Source organism: Rhipicephalus sanguineus, chromosome 1 (genome assembly GCF_013339695.2).
Source record: "Rhipicephalus sanguineus isolate Rsan-2018 chromosome 1, BIME_Rsan_1.4, whole genome shotgun sequence".
NCBI lineage: Eukaryota > Metazoa > Arthropoda > Arachnida > Ixodida > Ixodidae > Rhipicephalus > Rhipicephalus sanguineus.
Window position 1 is genome coordinate 137,736,891 of NC_051176.1, and position 19,033 is coordinate 137,755,923.

General features: G+C 46.4%; 1 protein-coding gene and 5 non-coding genes across 6 annotated transcripts; all 6 read right to left on the bottom strand.

Annotated features, from left to right (window-relative positions):
* Positions 1-1,918: 1,918 nt before the first annotated feature.
* On the bottom strand, positions 1,919-2,962 carry LOC119379445 (uncharacterized). Its single transcript, XM_037648752.1, has one exon. The coding sequence runs from the start codon at positions 2,960-2,962 to the stop codon at positions 1,919-1,921; it is 1,044 nt and encodes a 347-aa protein (XP_037504680.1).
* Positions 2,963-3,207: 245 nt separating this feature from the next.
* Positions 3,208-3,281, bottom strand: Trnai-aau (transfer RNA isoleucine (anticodon AAU)). Its single transcript has one exon. It is a non-coding gene; the product is annotated as a tRNA-Ile (tRNA).
* Positions 3,282-3,459: 178 nt separating this feature from the next.
* On the bottom strand, positions 3,460-3,533 carry Trnai-aau (transfer RNA isoleucine (anticodon AAU)). The gene has a single exon. It is a non-coding gene; the product is annotated as a tRNA-Ile (tRNA).
* Positions 3,534-9,109: 5,576 nt separating this feature from the next.
* On the bottom strand, positions 9,110-9,183 carry Trnai-aau (transfer RNA isoleucine (anticodon AAU)). Its single transcript has one exon. It is a non-coding gene; the product is annotated as a tRNA-Ile (tRNA).
* Positions 9,184-10,501: 1,318 nt separating this feature from the next.
* Positions 10,502-10,575, bottom strand: Trnai-aau (transfer RNA isoleucine (anticodon AAU)). Its single transcript has one exon. It is a non-coding gene; the product is annotated as a tRNA-Ile (tRNA).
* A 179-nt stretch (positions 10,576-10,754) lies between these two features.
* Trnai-aau (transfer RNA isoleucine (anticodon AAU)) lies at positions 10,755-10,828 on the bottom strand. Its single transcript has one exon. It is a non-coding gene; the product is annotated as a tRNA-Ile (tRNA).
* Positions 10,829-19,033: the final 8,205 nt, after the last annotated feature.

Consider the following 19,033-nt stretch of genomic DNA (forward strand, 5'->3'; position numbering starts at 1 on the left):
CACATGTCTGATGTGGGCCGACTAGGGACGTGATAACACTTTGGAGCCGTGTAGCTAACACCTTCATGTATATTTTATAGTCGGTGTTGGTCAGACTAATGGGCCGATAGTACTCTACTGAAATTAACTTTGCAGGATCATCAGTTTTGGGTATCAATACTACGTGAGCAGTCCTAAATGAGTGAGGTGCCTGTTTCTTCTCATAGCATTCTGTGATAACTCGATGTAATGCTACTGCCATTGCTGCCGTAAAATGTTTGTATATGGCAGCACCCCGGCCGTCCGGCCCCGGTAACTTGCCGTTACTTAGACCGTCTATAGCTGCTTCAATTTCCGCCACCGTAATTTCTGCTTCTATTAACTCCCTCTCAGAGTCTTCCGATCTTGGCATAAGGGCCAGAAAGTCCTCTTTGAAGCGCTTGGGGTCGTTAATTTTATTGCTAAGAAGTTCCGTGTAAAACTCAACAAACGCAAGATTTATCTCTTCACGGTCACGTGTAGTGCGATTGCGATACCGTATTTCAGTTATCTCTTTGTTTGCTGCATGTTTCTTTTCTTCACTGAGCACCCGCTTAGTGGGCGTTTCGCCCATCCACAATCGTTCAGTGCGTGCTCTTATCATTGCTCCGCGGTACTTATCTTCGTCGATGAATTCGAGCTTTGCTTTCACCTCCTTTATTTCTTTTTTGAACTTTCCCGGCGCTTCGTTTTCTACGCTTAACATGTAGTCCAGCTCACTTTGTAACTGCTTCTCTTGTTGCCTTTCCTTGTGACGTAATACACAGGCTCTTTCGATGGCAACCATCTTTGCGTCACACTTAAACTGCTCCCACACCGACATGAAGTTGTTGGTTTCTAAACGAAGGGCATTTGTAAGACATTCTTTGGTTTTCGTGACAAATACTTCATCTTGCAGTAGCTTTTCATTAAATTTTCATAGAAACCAATTAAACGTCGCAGCCTTTCGTTTTTCGCCAATATGAACCGTGACCATACAATGATCACTAAAACTAAGGTGCTGCGTTTCATAGGATTAGCATAGAGGTACCAACTTTGCCGACAAATATATTCTGTCTAACCTTGCATGCGACTGACCTTGAAAATGCGTGTACCGTACTTGGCCCTCTCGCGTCATTACGTAACCGACATCTTCCAGTTCTCTCTCGGTCACTATTGCGCTCAACAACTCTGCGCTTCTATCACGCACACTGATATTCGTCGTTTTATCTTCAGCTCTACAGACACAATTCAAGTCTCCTACGAACACAACACTTCTTTCTGTTTTTAAAAACCCCTCAACCGCCCTAAAAAATTCTTCCCGTTCGTGCGCTCTGTTCGGTGCATAAATGCACACGGCACGCCAAGGCATTCCAGAAAAAATAAAATCACACATAACCAGCCTACCGCTGTCGCAGGTGGACACATTTGCAACAACCGCGATGCTACTAGGATGAAAACGACGTAACCTCCTGACCGCCCAACAGCATGACAAACGCATACATTGTACCTAGGGCGAAAAACTTGAACCATTTACTCCGTTTGTTCTTCACTTTCCATTTTAGTTTCTTGTACAGCCAAAAGGTCTACGTCGTTTTCCAAAAGGATGCGACTAATCTGGCATTGCTTCCTACGTGAACACAGCGCCCTTGCATTCAACGTCGCAACGCGCATGCTAGTTTTAAAGTTAGTCGCCATTTCATGATGGTTGCTTGGCGGGGTGTCCTACTCATGTCGCAGCAGTGGTACTTGTGCTCCTCTGGAACGTCTCCTCCGCTAAGGCGGAGGCGGCGTTGAGGTCTCCCCACGGTCAGGCGGCAGGTTTGGCCTTGGTTTCAAGGTAGGCCGCCGGCCAGTCGCTGTCTTTTTTGGAGGTTCTCCGATGCCTGACGTGCCCATGTTTCCAGTGCTGTCAGATGACTCACGAGCCCGCTTTGAAGCGATTCCTCCTGCCGCGGTCATTCGACGTCCGTTGCTCCCGGGCTGACCTCTCGCGCAGCTGCCGATGACTTTCTCGCGGCTTTCGCGTCGTCTCTCCTGCTTTATTCTCTGCCTTCGTTCCTGGCGCAACACGGGGCTTGTCGCCTTCACTGGTCCCTCCCTGTGCGGCTCCTGAACAAAGTTCAAGGGTCGTTACAGGCGTTTCCACATTGTCGTCTTCCCTGCTCGCCTCTTCGGCGTCCGCGGCGTCCATCAGGTGCTCAGACACTTCGTCCGTTCGGCTTGGCCCTGTAATGCTGGCGTATGACGGCACGCAGTGAGAGTCATCGTAGCCATAGCGACGACAAACCCCACAACGCCGCACCCGGCAGTCCCGTCGAATGTGCCCGATGCCACGGCATCGGAGGCAGAGCGGTGCCTTGCCAGGAATGACGACGAGCGCCATGTCTTCCGCAACACGCAGTTGGTGTGGCAGGTCGTCCACAGTAACGCCCACATGCAGTTTCATTGTAACCGAGCAGGTGGTTGAACCTTTGTCACTGCAACCTTGGACCTTCCACTTGTCTCTGCTTATTTCGGTTACTTTTCCGAAAGGCGACAAGGCAACTCGCACATCTTCGTCTGGCACGCCATGAAGCAGCCAGTATAGCTTTAGCCGCACACTACGGTCACGGGGGTCAATCACCATACAGCGATGGTCCTTGACGTCGAATGACTCCGCCGCCAACATCATCTTTTTGCCTTCATCATCCTTGAACGTCACTGCCCAGAGGTGATTCATTTGGTATGCCCCAAGGGCGACCACTTCCGGCAGCAGCGAAAGACGAGCAAGGCTGTCTCGGACATGCTCCACTCGATACGGTCTGGCTTTTAAATTGCCATGCAAAAAAAAAAACGTGTGCAAAACAAAATCACCTGAAGGCAAATGAGGCAGAACAACCTGGAAATCTTCGCCTGGCTTTTCGGTACACCTGATACCGCGGCCCGCACGAGCCGCTGAAACGGCCCCTACACGGGAGCACATCATAGCACGCCCGTTCACTTTCGTGGCCGGAAGAAGGAATCCAAACCGACTGAGCTAGCAGGTCAGAACAAGGTCACCTTTCGTATAGAGAGTACTTTATAATGTGTACTGGATCAGGCTCCTTATTTGGTAAAGACCTCCGTCGCGTTTATAAACTCTTCTACAAATATTGCCCATACAGCCGTTGGCCAAAGGAAGAACAAGTGCTATGCAAAAGGAGTGCGATGAAACAAGAAAAGAAAACATGGCCTGAGCAGGGATCGAACCTACGACCTTCGCGTTATTAGCACGACGCTCTAACCTACTGAGCTAGCAGGCCAGAACGAGGTCACCTTTCGTATAGAGAGTACTTTATAATGTGTACTGGATCAGGCTCCTTATTTGGTAAAGACCTCCGTCGCGTTTATAAACTCTTCTACAAATATTGCCCATACAGCCGTTGGCCAATGGAAGAACAAGTGATATGCAAAAGGAGTGCGATGAAACAAAAAAAAATATGGCCTGCGCAGGGATCGAACCTACGACATTCGCGTTATTAACACGACGCTCTAACCGACTGAGCTAGCAGGCCAGTTTTTTTTTTCTTTATTACCTTTTTGCAACAAACAGGGTTACACAAATCAAGTACAAAAGGGTAAAAACATCAGCTAGTCTCAAGCATGATGTGTGTATAAAAGGCCTTGAGTGAGGCCAATTCATTCAATGTCGTAAACCAATCAGGGGTGTCTTCTGCATGTTCCAGCACATCTCTCATGTAGATCACACTTTCGATAATGTAGTGTCGCGCGAAGCGTGCATCCACGTCCTCGTGTCGTACTGCCATGTGAGCCTTCCACAGGCCATGCATGCATAACAGCATAACCATATCAGTAGGAACGCCCCCTGTGTCGTCACAGGGCAGAAATCGTATGCCAAATGGTGATAACGGGAAATCTTTTTTGATTGTACGGGCTGTTTCATACTTAGGGGAAATCTCGGAGCGCCTGGCATCGCGATGAGACTAGCGCGGCAATCGCGCGCCGGCAGCAGCTCGCGCGTGCGCAGACGCTTCAAGGGTGTAGAGTTGTACATCTGCGCAAGCGCGAGCTGCTGACGGCGTGTGGTTGCAGCGCTGGCCGCATCACGATGCCACGCGCTCCGAGATTTCCCCTAAGTGTGACACAGCCTGTACGTTGACGGATGTCCCATAAAAATGTTGCATCACGGCAGTCGAGAAAACAATGGTTTATTGTTTCAGCCTTCCTGCATAATCTGCAGTTAATCGACCAGAAAACAAAAATGTCCTTACTAATAATAATAATATCTCGGGTTTAACGTCCCAAAACCACGATATGATTATGAGAGACGCCGTAGTGGAGGGCTCCGGAAATTTCGACCACCTGGGGTTCTTTAACGTGCACCTAAATCTAAGTACACGGGCCTCAAACATTTTCGCCTCCATCGAAAATGCAGCCGCCTTGGCCGGGATTTGATCCCGCGACCTTCGGGTCAGCAGTCGAGTGCCATAACCGCTAGACCACCGTGGCGGGGCGCCCTTACTCTGAAGCCATGAATTTACAGGGAGCGTTTCTGTGTGTACTTGAAAAAAAAAAACGTTTTTGTCGAACTTCAAACAGGCATGGCTCTGACTCTTTTAAGCATATTTTGCGTTCTGAACCCAATAAGTATTTTGATCTATATACTGGTAGAGGTATAAATACATCTATTAGATCCTTGTACAGCTTTTTCTTTGAAACTAACGCCAGATACTCAAGGGAAAAATGTGTTTTAAGTATTCTATAAGAAGCCACTATTTCACGTAGAAATCCTGGTAGTGGGCCAGCTGTCACAATGCTTGTTGACACAACATAGTCCGCGAGGTGGTCTCTTAGGCGAACTTGTAACACTGTTCTCAAAAAAGCGTTGCTCTGATCGCGGAGATAAATAAACCTTGAAACAACTTGTTTCAAAAAAAGATGAGTTAGGCCTAGTCCCCCATGCTGCACCTTCTGAAACAGATTGCAACGACTCGTGCGCTCCCAAGTCGAGCCCCAAATATAAAGGGCAAACACTCTGTGAAGTTTCTGTACTGACGCTCTTGTCATGCATAATACTTGTAGAACGTAAAAAATTTTAGCGATTAGAAATATATTGCACACACTTGCTCTCGAAAAGATTCGGAATTTGTGACCACCCCGTTTCTGAGTTTTTTTCTTTTACCCTCTCGGTTTCTTCGATCCAATGCTCTATAGGCGCCTTGTGGTGTTTCAATGGGACGCCGAGGTATACGTTTGGAGATTCAGACCATTCTATGTTGCAGTACAGTTGTGGCTTAGTTAGCCAGTCTCCATACCAAATGCCGAGGCTTTTTGCCCCTGTTTACAGCACTCCCCGTAGCTTGACAAAATGATGTAGTTTCTTTTACCACTTTTTGTACACTTTCTTTGTCTGTACATAGCACGGCAATGTCGTCCGCGTATGCCAACACTTTGATCTCGTTGTCACAATAGCGAAAGCCTTGGATGGTGGGACATGAAACAATTTTTTTGGCAGAAAGGCTCCATATATAGCGCAAATAGTAACGAGGAGGTTGGACAGCATTGGCGCAAACTGGCAGTAACTGGAATGCTCTCACTAAGTTGTCTGTTTATTATCAGTTTGGCTGTGCAGTCTGCATAAGTCATTTTAACGCCCTCTAGGATAATGGAACCTACATTAACGTGTTGAAGTATTAGTAGTAAAATTTCGTGGGTTACCCTATAAAAGGCCTTTTCAAGGTCTAGCTGGAGAATTGCAATTCGGCCTCCTTCAGCATCGCATGACTCCAATATATTTCTTACTACATGTATATTGGTAAAAATCGTTCTTCCCTTAGTCCCGCATGTCTGGTGTGGGCCTACTAGTGTTTTAATAACTCTTCGAAGTCGCTTAGCTATTACTTTCATAAATACTTTGTAGTCAGTATTCGTGAGGCTTATTGGTCTATAGGACTCGACGGAGCGTAACTTAAGCGGATCATTGGTTTTAGGAATTAACACCACGTGCGTTGTCCTAAACGATGGAGGCACGCTTTTCCTTTGAAAACACTCGTTGATGACGCGATGCAAGGCTACTGACATTTCTGGTTTAAAACACTTGTACAGGGTTGCGCCTAACCCATCTGGCCCAGGTGATTTACTTGGTTTTAAGTATTCAATCACTTTTTCTATTTCGTTTACGGTAATTGGCATTTCGAGTTCTTCACTCTCTAGTTGTGGCAATAGCGGCAAAAATTCACGTTCAAATACTTTGGTATCTTTATGTTTTTGATTTAACAGCCAACGAAAACATTCAGTGAAGGCTTTTTGGATGTTTTTTTTTTTTTAATCTCGGGTAACTTAGTTATGATAACAAATTTCGGTGATGTCTTTTTTTCACTGCGTATCGATTTTCGTCTCCTAACGCCCGTTTGGTGGGCGTTTCCCTAAGCCGAAAATGATTTGCGCGTGCTTTGACCACTGCACCTCGATATCTTTCAATGTCTACTGCTTCTAATGTGCTTTTAGTTTCTTTTATTTGCTTTGCGAACAGGCCCGGTTTAGAACTTTCAGTGGCAGATAGGAATTGTAGTGTATCGTGAAGCTGTCTTTCTTTTTCTTTTCTGCGCAGTGTGCACGCTAGGTTTATTGGCATGAGTTTGACGTCAGATTTAAACATTTCCCATAAGGACGAAAAGTTATCTGAATCATGGTTCAGTACGTTATCGATCTGTTCTTTTAGTTTTTGAAGGAAAGGTTCATCTTCTAACAGCTTATCGTTAAGCTTCCATGTGTGCCAGTTAAAGCGACGCGCCTTTTCCTTTTCACCGATAGTAACTGCTACTAGACAGTGATCGCTAAAACTGACGCGCTGTACGAGATAGTTGGTACAAAGCGGCAGAAATTCAACTGATACATAGATACGGTCTAATCTTGCGTGGCAGACTCCTTGGAAATGAGTGTACTTCATGTTGCTTCTAGACGTAAGCACACTTCCTACGTCTTCTAAGTCACATTCGTATGCTCGTATGCTGTCTCATTTAAGTACATCGCACTTTTATCTCTGGACAGCAACCTTTTGCTTCTCTCTTGTGGTCTGCACACACAATTAAAATCTCCCAACAGAACAACATTGCGGTCACACTTTACATATGATTGTACATATTAAAAAAATTTCTGCCTTTCTTGTTCTCTGTTTGGCGCGTAAACACATATTGCGTGCCACAGCCTATCGCAAAACATAAAATCAAGCACAATTAGTCTTCCACTTTCACACGTGGTAACAACTTCTTCAACAATTTCGATTGAATGCCGGTATAATATCAAACAGCCTCCAGATGCAGCAACAGCATGAGATACACATATAGTAAATGTAGACCTGAACGTTTCGACCATTTTATCGGTTTGTTCTTGACTTTCAATTTTTGTTTCTTGCACTGCCACTAGGTCTAAATTGTTTTCGGTTAGAAGGCGGTTCAGTTGATACTGTTTCCTGCGCGTTGACAGACCGCGGACATTTATTGTTGCTATACGCAAAGGAGTATTAGGTTTGTTAGCCATAGTAAATTGGTAATGGTATACATACTACTCACATTGTGGGTCAGTATTGCAGTGCACCTAAACGAGGCGTGGGTTTTGCTGAACTGTAATACATGGTTTCTCTTGTGTTTGGAGCTATCTTGTTACGAAAAGGTGCCCGATCAGTGATCGGGGTGTTTGAGTTTGTATCGCAAGAACAGTTCCCCTGCTAAGGCAAGCGATTTGATGGCGGTGGTTTCCGGTCAGGCGGTATTGTCGGCTTGAATCTGCGGCTTCCTCGCCGAAGAGGAAACGCTTTCGCTGGAGGCTCGTCGATACCCATTTCTTTGATGTTTCCAACGTCGTCTTGGCCTGTGTCGCGTGACCGTTTCACCGATGTGCTCGCAGCTGTTGCCATTTCAACGTCGACGGCTTCCTTGGCGTCGCAGGTCGTTGTTGAAGGCGGGGCTACATTGAGGTCACCTACACTATCGGCCTTTTTGTCTGTCTTGAGTTTCATCGGGTCGGGTTCCTTATTATTCACGATGTCCTTGCTCTTGCGTTTCCGGTGGCTTGGTGTTGTCGCCGTCTTCTGGTACGGGATCTCGTGCAGTTTCCTTGGCGTCATTTAGGTTCATAATGTGTTCCGAAGTGTCTTGGTTTTGGGGCGGTCCAGTCACCGAGGCATAGGATCGCACGCACGTGGATTCATCGTGACCGGCGACAATGGCCACAGCGCGGTACACGACAGTCTCGTCTTATGTAGCAGGTGCCGTGACACCGGAGACAGAGCGGTGCTCTGCCAGGTACATGGACGAGAGCTAAGTCCTCAGCCACTAGAAGTTGGTGCGGTAAGTCTTCAATACTCATGCCTGCTTTGAGCTGGAGGGTTACCGACCGCGTTGTGGAACTCTTCTTGTTGCAGCCTTGTACGCGCCACTTATCTCTGGCGACCTCAACGACTTTCCCAAACGGAGACAATGCTGTTCGCACGTCTTCATCGGGGACGCCGTGCAACAACCAGTACAGCTTGAGTCGTATTGCCTGGTTGCAGGGGTCAACAACAACGCAGCGTCGGTCTTTCATAGTGAAATTTCCTGCTGCCAACATTTTCTTCTTCGCTTCGTCGTCACAAAAAGTCACCGCCCACATATGATTCATTTGATAAGCACATAGCGCGACCACTTCTGATAGTAGCGAAATATGCGCCAGCGCATCTCTGAAGTGCTCCACCCTATAAGGCCTGGCTTTTAGGTCTCTGTGTAGAAACAAATTGTTCGTGGTGGTCGTACCTGTGGGCAGGGTCGGCAAAACGATTTGGCAGTCCTGGCAAGGCATATCCGTTTACCTGTTTCCGCGGCTTTGGGGGGCCCCTGTACCTGCTCGTTGGGAGCCCATGAATCACACAACCGCACGCTACGGTGGCCGGAAGTTGAATCCAGCTAGCAGGCCAGAACGGAGACACCTTTCGTATAGAGAGTACTATATAATGTGTACTGGATCAGGCTCCGTATTTCGTAAAGACCTCCGTCGCATTTATAAACTCTTCTACAAATATTGCCCATACAGCCCTTGGCCAATGGAAGAACAAGTGATATGCAAAAGGAGTGCGATGAAACAATAAAAGAAAACATGGCATGCGCAGGGATCGAACCTACGACCTTCGCGTTATTAGCACGACACTCTAACCGACTGATCTAGCAGGCCTTTTTTCTTCTTCATTGCCTTCACTCAAGCAGTACATGAAAATGAAACGTGCAACAATACAAAAGGTCAGATCACTATAGCATTCGGCTAGATCGTTTATATTAAAAAGTACTTAGCTTTAACAAGTTCATCTAGAACTGTTATCAACTCTGGGGGATCACTTAGTGCCTTAAACACATCTCGCATATAGATTACCTCTTCCAAAAAGTAATGATTTGCCAGAAACACTTTCAAATGCGCACGCCTCACGTCCATTCTCGTACGGCAGACGCTATGCATACACATAAGCATAAACATATCGCATGGCGCTTCATCACCCACCGCGCATGGCAAGTAGCGAATTCCGAAGGGGCTTAAAGGCAAGACATTTTTTCAAAGTCCGCTGAAGCACATCCCAAAGGAAAATCGAGTCATGACAGTCCAGAAAAATGTGATCGGTGTTTTCCGGTTTTCTGCAAATAAGACAGTCAACCGACCATGGAACAAAGAGGCCTCTGCTCTACAACCATGGCTTTGTAGGGAGGGTACCCGTGTGCAGTTGAAAAAAGAAAGACGTCATTGACGGTTTCACTGGCATTCGTTTTACCCGCTTGAGCACATCACGTTCAGGACCCAAGTGGTATAATCCCCGATACAATGGAACCGGCAAAAAAACATCTAGTAAATCTTTATACAAACGTTCACGTGTAACAACCGCTAAGAACTGTAAGGAAAATCTTGCCTTAAGAATCTCCGTTGAAGCTACAACTTCACGTAAGAAGGCAGACAATTTCGGTGTTCCCAAGGAATACGTTGAAATTACGAAGTCTTGCAATGAATCTCGTAATCGCACTTGGATTACCGAGCGAAGAAAAGGGTCACTCTGGTTCTGTAAGAAAAAAAATCTTGTTACAATCTGCTTGAAAAACAAATGAGATAACGCGAGACCACCGTTTTTAACCCGAAGAAAAAGATTGGAACGGCTCGTGCGCTCCCAAGATGTAAACACTGCAAAAACCCTGTGCAGCTTTTGAACTGATACTCTAGCCATGCTTAAAACGTGTAGCACATAATACACTTTAGCGATCAGAAAGACGTTACAAACAGCTGCTCTTGCAAACATGGAAAAATTGTGTCCCCCCTCCAACTGAGCTAGCAGGCCAGAACGGAGACACCTTTCGTATAGAGAGTACTACATAATGCGTACTGCATCTGGCTCCTTATTTCGTAAAGACCTCCGTCGCGTTTATCAACTCTTCTATAAATATTGCCCATACAGCTGTTGGCCAATGCAAGAACAAGTGGTACGCAAAAGGCGTGCGATTAAACAAAAGAAATATGGCCTGCGCAGGGATCGAACCTACCACCTTCGCGTTATTAGCACGACGCTCTAACCGACTGAGCCAGCAGGCCAGAACGGAGACACCTTTCGTATAGAGAGTACTGTATAATGCGTACTGGATCTGGCTCCTTATTTGGTAAAGACCTCCGTCGCGTTATCAGCTTTTCTGTAAATATTGCTCATACAGCCGTTGGCCAATGGAAGAACAAGTGATATGCAAAAGGAGTGCGATGAAACAAAAAAAAAAATATGTCCTGCGCAGGAATCGAACCTACGACCTTCGCGTTATTAGCACGACGCTCTAACCGACTGAGCTAACAGGCTTTTTTGTTCTTTATTGCCACCTTTGCACACAACAGAAATTTACAAACACTTCGTAACCAGTCTTAAAAACACCGCCTGGCTGCGACTGGTTTTATTTAAAAACGTTTCATCGCAGCCAACTCATTTAATAACGACACCTATTCGGGTTGTTCGTCCCTAGAATTGTACACATCTCTCATGTATACAATGCTTTCTGTGAAATCTTCATGCGTAGATCGGGCATCTTTGTCTACACGGCGCACAGCCATTCTTGTTCGCCACACGCTGTGAAGCACAAGCAACATAAACATGTCATAGGGCACACCATCTTGTCTTTCCCTAGCCAAAAACCTGATACCGTATGGTGTGATTGGCAAGTCCTTTTTCAAAGTGCGCTGCAAAATGTCCCACAGAAACACAGCGTCCCAACAGTCAAGAAAAATGTGGTTGATAGTCTCGGGTTTTTTGCAAGTAAGGCAATCTATCGACCACGGGACGAAGAAACCCTTCCCTTGTAGCCACGGTTTTACCGGCAATGTTTCGCTGTGCAGCAGGAAGAAGAATGTCTTTGCGCTTGCACGTACGGTCATCATTTTTACCCTCTTAATACGTCACGCTCATGGCCAACACGACATATCGTTCTGTAGATAGGCTGAGGTAACATAACGTCACGTAAATCTCCGTAGAGACGCTTTCTCGTTACATCTGATAAGTAGTCCGTTGAAAACAGCACCTTCAATATTCCGTATGCCATCACTACTTCTCTTAAATATCCACGCAGGTTACATTTTACAGACACATCTGATACCACATAATCAGGAATCCTATTACACAGTACAATTTGCATAAACGTTCACATAAAAGGGTTACATTGGTAACGTAAAAAAATAAATCTTGACACTATTTGCTTTAGAAACAGATTAGCCAATCCTAGACCACCATTTTTTAAGAATGAAATAAGTTTGTCCGGCTAGTACGATCCCATACCGACCCCCAAACAAAAGCTGCTAAAACTATATGCAATTTTTGCACATTTGCTCTTGTCATGAAGAGGATCTGCAGGACATACCATGCTTTACAAATAATGAACCAATTACATGCAGTCGCTCTAGAAAACATAGAAAGTTCCCTACCATGCCAGCTTTGAGTCTTTTCACGTGTACTTTCACATATCTCCTTCCAACAATCATTTGTGTCTCTGTAATGCTGCAGGGAGACACCACGGTACTTAGTTGGTACAACTGACCATCTCATATTCGCATAGTTTTGCGGGGTGGTCTTCCAAGAACCGTGCCACAAGCCTAGGCATTTATCCCAGTTTACTGCACTACCTGTCAACTTGCAAAACGAGGCCACATCACGTATCACTTCGCTGACACTTTGTTTATCCCGACAAAACACAGCAATGTCATCTGCATACGTTAACATTTTGACTTCACTTTCCATTAGCTGATACCCCCTTATTCTATCGTTCCCAGTAATCTTCATACATAAAGGTTCCGGGTATATTGCAAATAATAAAGCTGAGATAGGATCACCCTGCCGCACACCATTTCTGACTTGAAAGCTTTCAGTAACATGCCCATGAACAACAATACGCGTAAAGCACTTTCTATAAGCCATTGTTACCCTTTCCAATATTACAGACCCTTCATTAACATATTCTAGTACCAAAAATAAAATGTCATGGTTTACACGATCGAAGGCTTTTTCCATATCTAATTGCATCATTGCCACTCTGCTCTCGAACACATCAAAACTCTCCAACACACTCCTTGCGACATGAACATTGGTGTTTATTGTGCGTCCTTTTATTCAACAAGTTTGATGTGGTCAAACTAATGATTTTATCACCATCTGCAACCTACTGGCGAGAACCTTCATGAACACTCTATAATCTACATTGGCTAAGCTGATCGGTCGATACGACTTCACGGACAATGATTTTATAGGGTCTTCGGTCTTCGGTATTAGTATTACGTGCGTCTTTCGAAATGAAGACGGACGATCCTTTAATCTTAAAGCCTCTGTGCAAACACGATGTAAGGCTACTGATATTACGCTTCTAAATGTATTATACATTGCTGCTCTCAATCCATCGGGTACAGGTGCTTTGTCCACAGACAACTCGTCGATAGCTTTTTCTATCTCGTAAATATTGATCGGTATTTCCAATTGCTCTCTTTCGCTATCGGAAAGTTTTGGTATCAAATGCAGAAACTCAGTCTCAAACCCTTTATCAGCTTTCACTTCTTGACCAAGCAAGCCATGAAAGTATTCAACAAATGCCCGCTCAATAGCTTCACCTTCTCGTGCAATTCCGCTACTAGTTGTTATCGCTTTAATTTCGTTGCACTTGGCGTATGCCTCTTTTCGTCCCCTAGAGCACGTTTTGTAGGCGTTTCGCCAAGAAATAGTTTTTCTGCACGCGCTCTTATCATCGCCCCTCTGTATTTTTCATTGTGGTACTTGCGCGAAAACAAACGGGGACGAAGAAAGGTGTGCACACGGACAAGCGCAATTTTGCGCTTGTCCGTGTGTACACTTTCTTCGTCCCGGTTTGTTTTCGCGCAAGTACCACAATCAATTCGCTCCACCTAGGCCGGCTAGCAGTTTTGCTGTACTTTTACAGCGAAAGCTGTTATGAGATCATTTCAGCGGCCGTTTTTGGCGCCGTAGTTGTCCGCCGCCGGTGTCCGTAACCACTATCGCTCGAAATAAGAAAAAAAACGAAATAAGAAAAAAATTCCACGCTGGAACGATGTTCGAGAATGGGCCCTCTGCGTGGGAGCCCAGTATTCAACCTCTAAGCCATGCCGGTGCTTGAAACTGCTTCGCAAAAAGGTCCTATACAGGCTTCATGTCGGGAAGGAACCACATTAACATATGCAATGTAGCGTGGTAGACGAGTAAAATAAGCACGAAGCGTCGCACAACGCGAATTCTGTAACCAGGCGTCACACAATGCGAATTGCGCAACGAGTAGGTTGTTGAATGCTTCCAACCCATTACAAAGAGCTCGGCCATAATGCCTCATCGTCATAAGGCACAGTATCAACAAAGCGCATAATGCCTTACATGCGTTTAGCAGGTACCACGGCTCTCCGTAGAATGACGAAAAATGGCATAGTGTCTGCTTCCCTACTTCTCATAAATTACAGTAATTTATAGCGTTGTGGGTTCCTCGCAAGTGCACTTGTATTGGTTGCCAAGGAAGCCCATAAGCGCATGATCCATTTCCTCGGGGTCTCAATAAAGTTCTTCGCCCCCCCCCTCTCTCTCTATCCCACGTCAACGTATGTTATACAGCACGGCGGGAGAGGGAAATAGCGACCGGGCGTCACCCAATGCAAATTGCTAACTGGTGGGCCGTTTAAAGATTCCAACCCATTACAAAGGGCTGAGCCATAATTCTTCATCGTCATCAGTCGTTGCGTAAACAAAGTGCACATAATGCCTTACAGACGTGTAGCTGGCGCCTCGCTTCTCCGCAGAATGACGAATAATGGCTTAGTAGGTGCTTCCCAAGTTCACAAAAATTGTGATTTATGGCGTAGTGGGTGCCTTGCTTGTATTTATGGCGTAGTAGGTACTTGTATTAGTAGCCCCAAGAGAGCTTACAACAGGCTCTAGAAACGCCGCTCTTCCAGCTGTCGCTGTGACTGTGCTGCGGTTTCAGCGCAGGCCTGGAGTTTTCTTATTATATGTAAAATCACATACTATAAATCTCCCAGTACTAGACACACTTACAGTCTCTTCTACTATAACAAGAGAATTTCTAAGTAGTAGTGCACAACCCGCAGACATTCCAACAGCATGAGACACACATACGTTGTACCGCGCTCTAAATGGAGTGACCATGCGGTCGGTCTGATCTTGGCTTTCTGCTTTCGTTTCCTGAATGGCAACAACATCGAGATCATGCTCAAGCATCAATCGACTTAACTGATGCTGCCGTAGTCAGCAGCAAGGCCCCTAATATTGAGAGTAGCAACTCTTAATTCTGTCTCGACGTTCATAGCCATTAGGTCATAACTGGCCATCCCGGCCGCATGCTCCCCACCTCTGGTACTCTCATCAGCGTCGGGTCCACGGTTCCATGTAGCCTCACAGACCCCTATTCTTTTGGTCGTCAAAGTAAACCGCCGCGTATCGTTCCCGCAGCACTTGAGGCACGCGTCATTAATGTGCTCCATTTGTTGACGTCGGTGTCGGGTCCATATCTTGTATCTATTGGTCCAAACCCTCCGCCTTACGGGGGCTCTTGATATGAGGGCGCCCCGTTGAAGGCATCTGCTGCTGTTGTAGCTGCTGCTGCTGATGATGACTTGTCTGTCGCTGCTGAAGAGTCTGCTGCTTCGGCAGTGGTTGCTGTTGCTGTGTCTGTACTTGCTGAACTGTCTGCTGTTGCTGAGCCTGTTCTTACTGCTGTTGGAGCTGGGTCGGCGGCTGGGTCTCGGCTATACGACGTTCACTTAGGACGTTAGGTGCCGGTCTTCAGCGCACATTAATCGCCTTAGCCGGTGGTTCCTCCGACGCTTTCATTACATACTCCTTCTTCCCTTCCGCCTCCTCCCTTGTCCTCTTGTTAGTGCTAGACGTGTCCATGTTTTCTGGCATATCTTCCTTCGCTTCAGGCGTCGTTGCGCCTTGAGTGTTCCTCGTAGGTTGGGCTTCATTCGCAGGTCCTTTGTCTTTATTACCAGTTGAAGCAGCACTCAAGGGCGTGAAGAAAGGGGCGTTAACCTGGGTGTTGGTTCCTCCCGACGTCCTCCAATGAGCTCTTCTGCCAACAGGGCTTGTTGCAGAGCTATTTGGTTCATAACTTGAGGAAAAACTGTAATGACGCAAAGAAGACGGGGACGTCTTCTTGCGTCCCCGTCTTCCAGGAATGGCTGAAGATACTTGTTGAGCGCTACGGTAACGGAGGAAGCCTCACGGATTTCTAAAAGTTGGCGGTGCAAAGCACAGAATTCCTTTGGCAGCGAACCCGACTCGGACTTCCACGGCGAGAGTGGGCAGTTGCAGGCACGTCTTCTGTAACCGTACTTGGAGGTGCTTCAGTTCCTCACGGCGTTCAACATGTGTTAGAAAATGGACCGAAATACAGCTACCAGCCTTCCGCGACGCGGTCGCAACTTGTGGCCATGGTACGGGATGTTGCGAGTCGCGCGTCCGAGCCAGATCGGGAACGGGCCATTGCTGACGGAGTCGACTGCCTACTACGCACGGTGAGTGACAAGCCAGGAAAGAAACCCCCGATTAAGAAAATTGTGAAGTGTTTAAAAGAGGAAGGACTTGCCGTTGTCGAAGCTGATAAGGAGGGTGGGTTTGTCCTGATGCCAAAGGGATTGTTCGATGCGAAAGCACAAGAGGCGATTCAGAAGAATTTCAAGCCGTCAAACGTCTTGCCTAAAAAGCAAAAATCTTTGGCTCTACGCTTGCTAAAGGAAAGAAATTTGAAGCACCTTCAAAAAGAAGTAAGCAAGTCTGTAAAAGATAGCCTTGATGTCTTTTTCACCGGCAAGACTCACAAGACAGAGTGTCCGCTCAGAGTGATCGTCTCCGAGAAGGGCACGTGGCAAGACGAGGTCAGCAGCTATCTGCAACGATGCCTCGGCAAGCTGGACGTACAGGACCCGTTCTTGGTGCGCAGTTCGACAGACCTAGTACAAGATCTAGCGCAAGGCAAGTTGGCAACCGCCAGGACTGCTTTTTCTTTTGATGTGCAGGACCTATTTTATTCCGTACCGCAGAGTGGTCTGTTTGATGCAGTTCGCGAGTCCATCGAGGCTTCGAGTGAAGTAGACTTCCAGAACTATGCTGGGATGAGTACGGATCAATTTTTAGAGTTTTTACGATTTTATTTGCATTCCACCATCGTGTGTTTTAACGGTTCATATTATGTTCAGAAAAACGGCATCTGCATCGGCTCATCTGTGGCCCCGGTTTTGTGCGACATCTTTCTTTCATCCATTGACAAACGCATTCATGCCAAAACCGACAACATCAGTGTTGTTAAGATTTACAGATATGTTGACGACTATCTTGTGTTTTTAAGTTTACCCGACACTAGCCTTGACGTAGCTGTTGCTGAATTAACTAACATCTTTTTAAAGGAATCTGGCGGACTAGAAATCACTTCGGAATTGCCTCAAGACAATTCCATTCAATTTCTGGATGTTAAACTTAGTTTCACGAAGGACCACCTGTGCTGGATGTATAACCCTAGGACTAAGAAGAGCCTTTTGCCGTATGACAGCGCACATTCTAAGCTAATCAAGAGAGGCATAGCTATCACATGCCTCAATTCAGCTTTGATTAAGTCATGTGAGCACCGTCTTGTTACGGGATTTAGTAATCAGATTAACAGGCTGAAAGGCGCTCGATTTCCTCCCTCCGTTATCACGGGTGTGTGCGAAGGCCTCTTGCAGAAGTTGAAACTTGGAAGAAAAGTGCAGGAGCCAAAAGAAAAAATGAGTACGCACGTAATTCCTTACGTTCACCGGCTCTCGCACAATATAAAGAAGATCGCAGCCAGATATAGTGTGCGCATTGTATTTTCCGCTCCATGCAAACTGGCCAGGATTTGCCCTTTGATGGCGGATAAGCAGCCAGCTGCTTGCTCCAAGAAGCACGCCACGCGGTACACCGAGTGTGTCAGCAATGTGGTATATAATATCCCCCTAAGCTGCGGTATAGGGTGTACATCGGCCAAACAGGCCGGTGTTTCAACGATCGTGCAAGGGAGCACCGCTTGGCGGTTAGCAGCAACATGGGCGGGCACTTGGCAGACCACTGCAAGCGCTGTGGTTGTGCGCCACACTTCAGCCAAACCACGTTTCTTAGGAGAGCAAACAGCCGCACTGAAAGGGAGACAATTGAAGCGTTTCTAATAAAGAGAGCAGGTAGCCAGTGCGTTAGTGCCCCATCTCTCGATCTAAGCGAGAAAGAAGCTATCTTTTTGAAAGATAGCATTTAGACATGTAGAGTTTAGAATGTGCGATATTCATTTTGCCTCTCACTAGGGTTGGCACGTGTTCATAGGTGCTGGCATGTTTTCATAGTTCGATCGCGTTAGTGCAGTTCCGGCGCATGCCTTGTCTTTGTATTTATGACACATGATGAATTGTTAGTTCTGCGATGTCTCAATTTCTGTTATGGGATTACCTTGTTCGGCAGCGTATATAAATCGGCGCGGTTTCTGATAATAAACAGTTGGAAGTTGGCGCCCGTGTCTGTCTGTTCGTGTCTTCGCTTCGTCCCCGTCTTCTTTGCGTCATTACAGTTTTTCCTCGAGCTCTTCTGCCTCGACTTCATCCATGTGGTGCTCAGATAGTTCTTCGCTCCCCACGGGCCCGGCTACACTTGCGTATGTCCTCGAACAGCCGCTCTCGTCATGCCCAAAACGCCGACACACTGCGCAACGCAGGGCCCGGCACTCCCTCCTAATGTGGCCTGTGCCGTGGTAACGCAGGCATAGCGGTGCTCTTGCCGCTACGACAACGAGCGTGAGGTCTCCTGCAATCCGTAACTGATGTGGGAGGTCGTCCACCGTGAGGCCCGCTTTGAGTTTGAGGCTCACCGCACGCGTCGAACAACCTTTGTCCGTGCAGCCATACACGCGCCAGCGTTCTCGTACTATTTCATTCACCTTTCCATAAGATGCCAACGCTTCTCGCACGTCGTCGTCAGGAACGTTATACATAGGGCTCCGTGTTTTCGGTGTTTATATTTCTTGAAAATCGGCGGGTGTTTATCAGAGTTTATAATTCTGGCGGAAATTCGGCGTTTATCAGAGTTTATTTCTCGTAAATCCCCAACTCTCCGAAATTCGGAGTTTTGCATTATTCTCAGAACCCCAAAATTTAAATCAATTCATGTCTGAATACTAAAACATTAAAACACACGAAGCAGATTTTATTTTTTCTAGAAAGTTTCAATGCACAAAAAAAATATATGCACAAGCGAAATATTTGAACACAAAACACCTTTATTTGTGCGCATAACAACCTTAGCTGAAAGCTTATTGTAAAACACGCAAGCATACTTTGCGACGTTTCTGTCAATGATCGAAGCGCGCTCCTTTCGATTGACGACTCTCAGCTTTGAGAATGCCCTTTCAACGTTAGCGCTAGAAACAGGAATCGCCAGAAGACGCAGCGCGCAGCGAGGAAACACTGGCCACTGGACATTGTGAAGTCTGCAAAACGACAGGGGTTCAAC

Bases quoted from the DNA above. Each gene is read 5' to 3' on its own strand.
- LOC119379445 (XM_037648752.1), bottom strand. From the start codon at position 2,962: ATGTGCTCCCGTGTAGGGGCCGTTTCAGCGGCTCGTGCGGGCCGCGGT.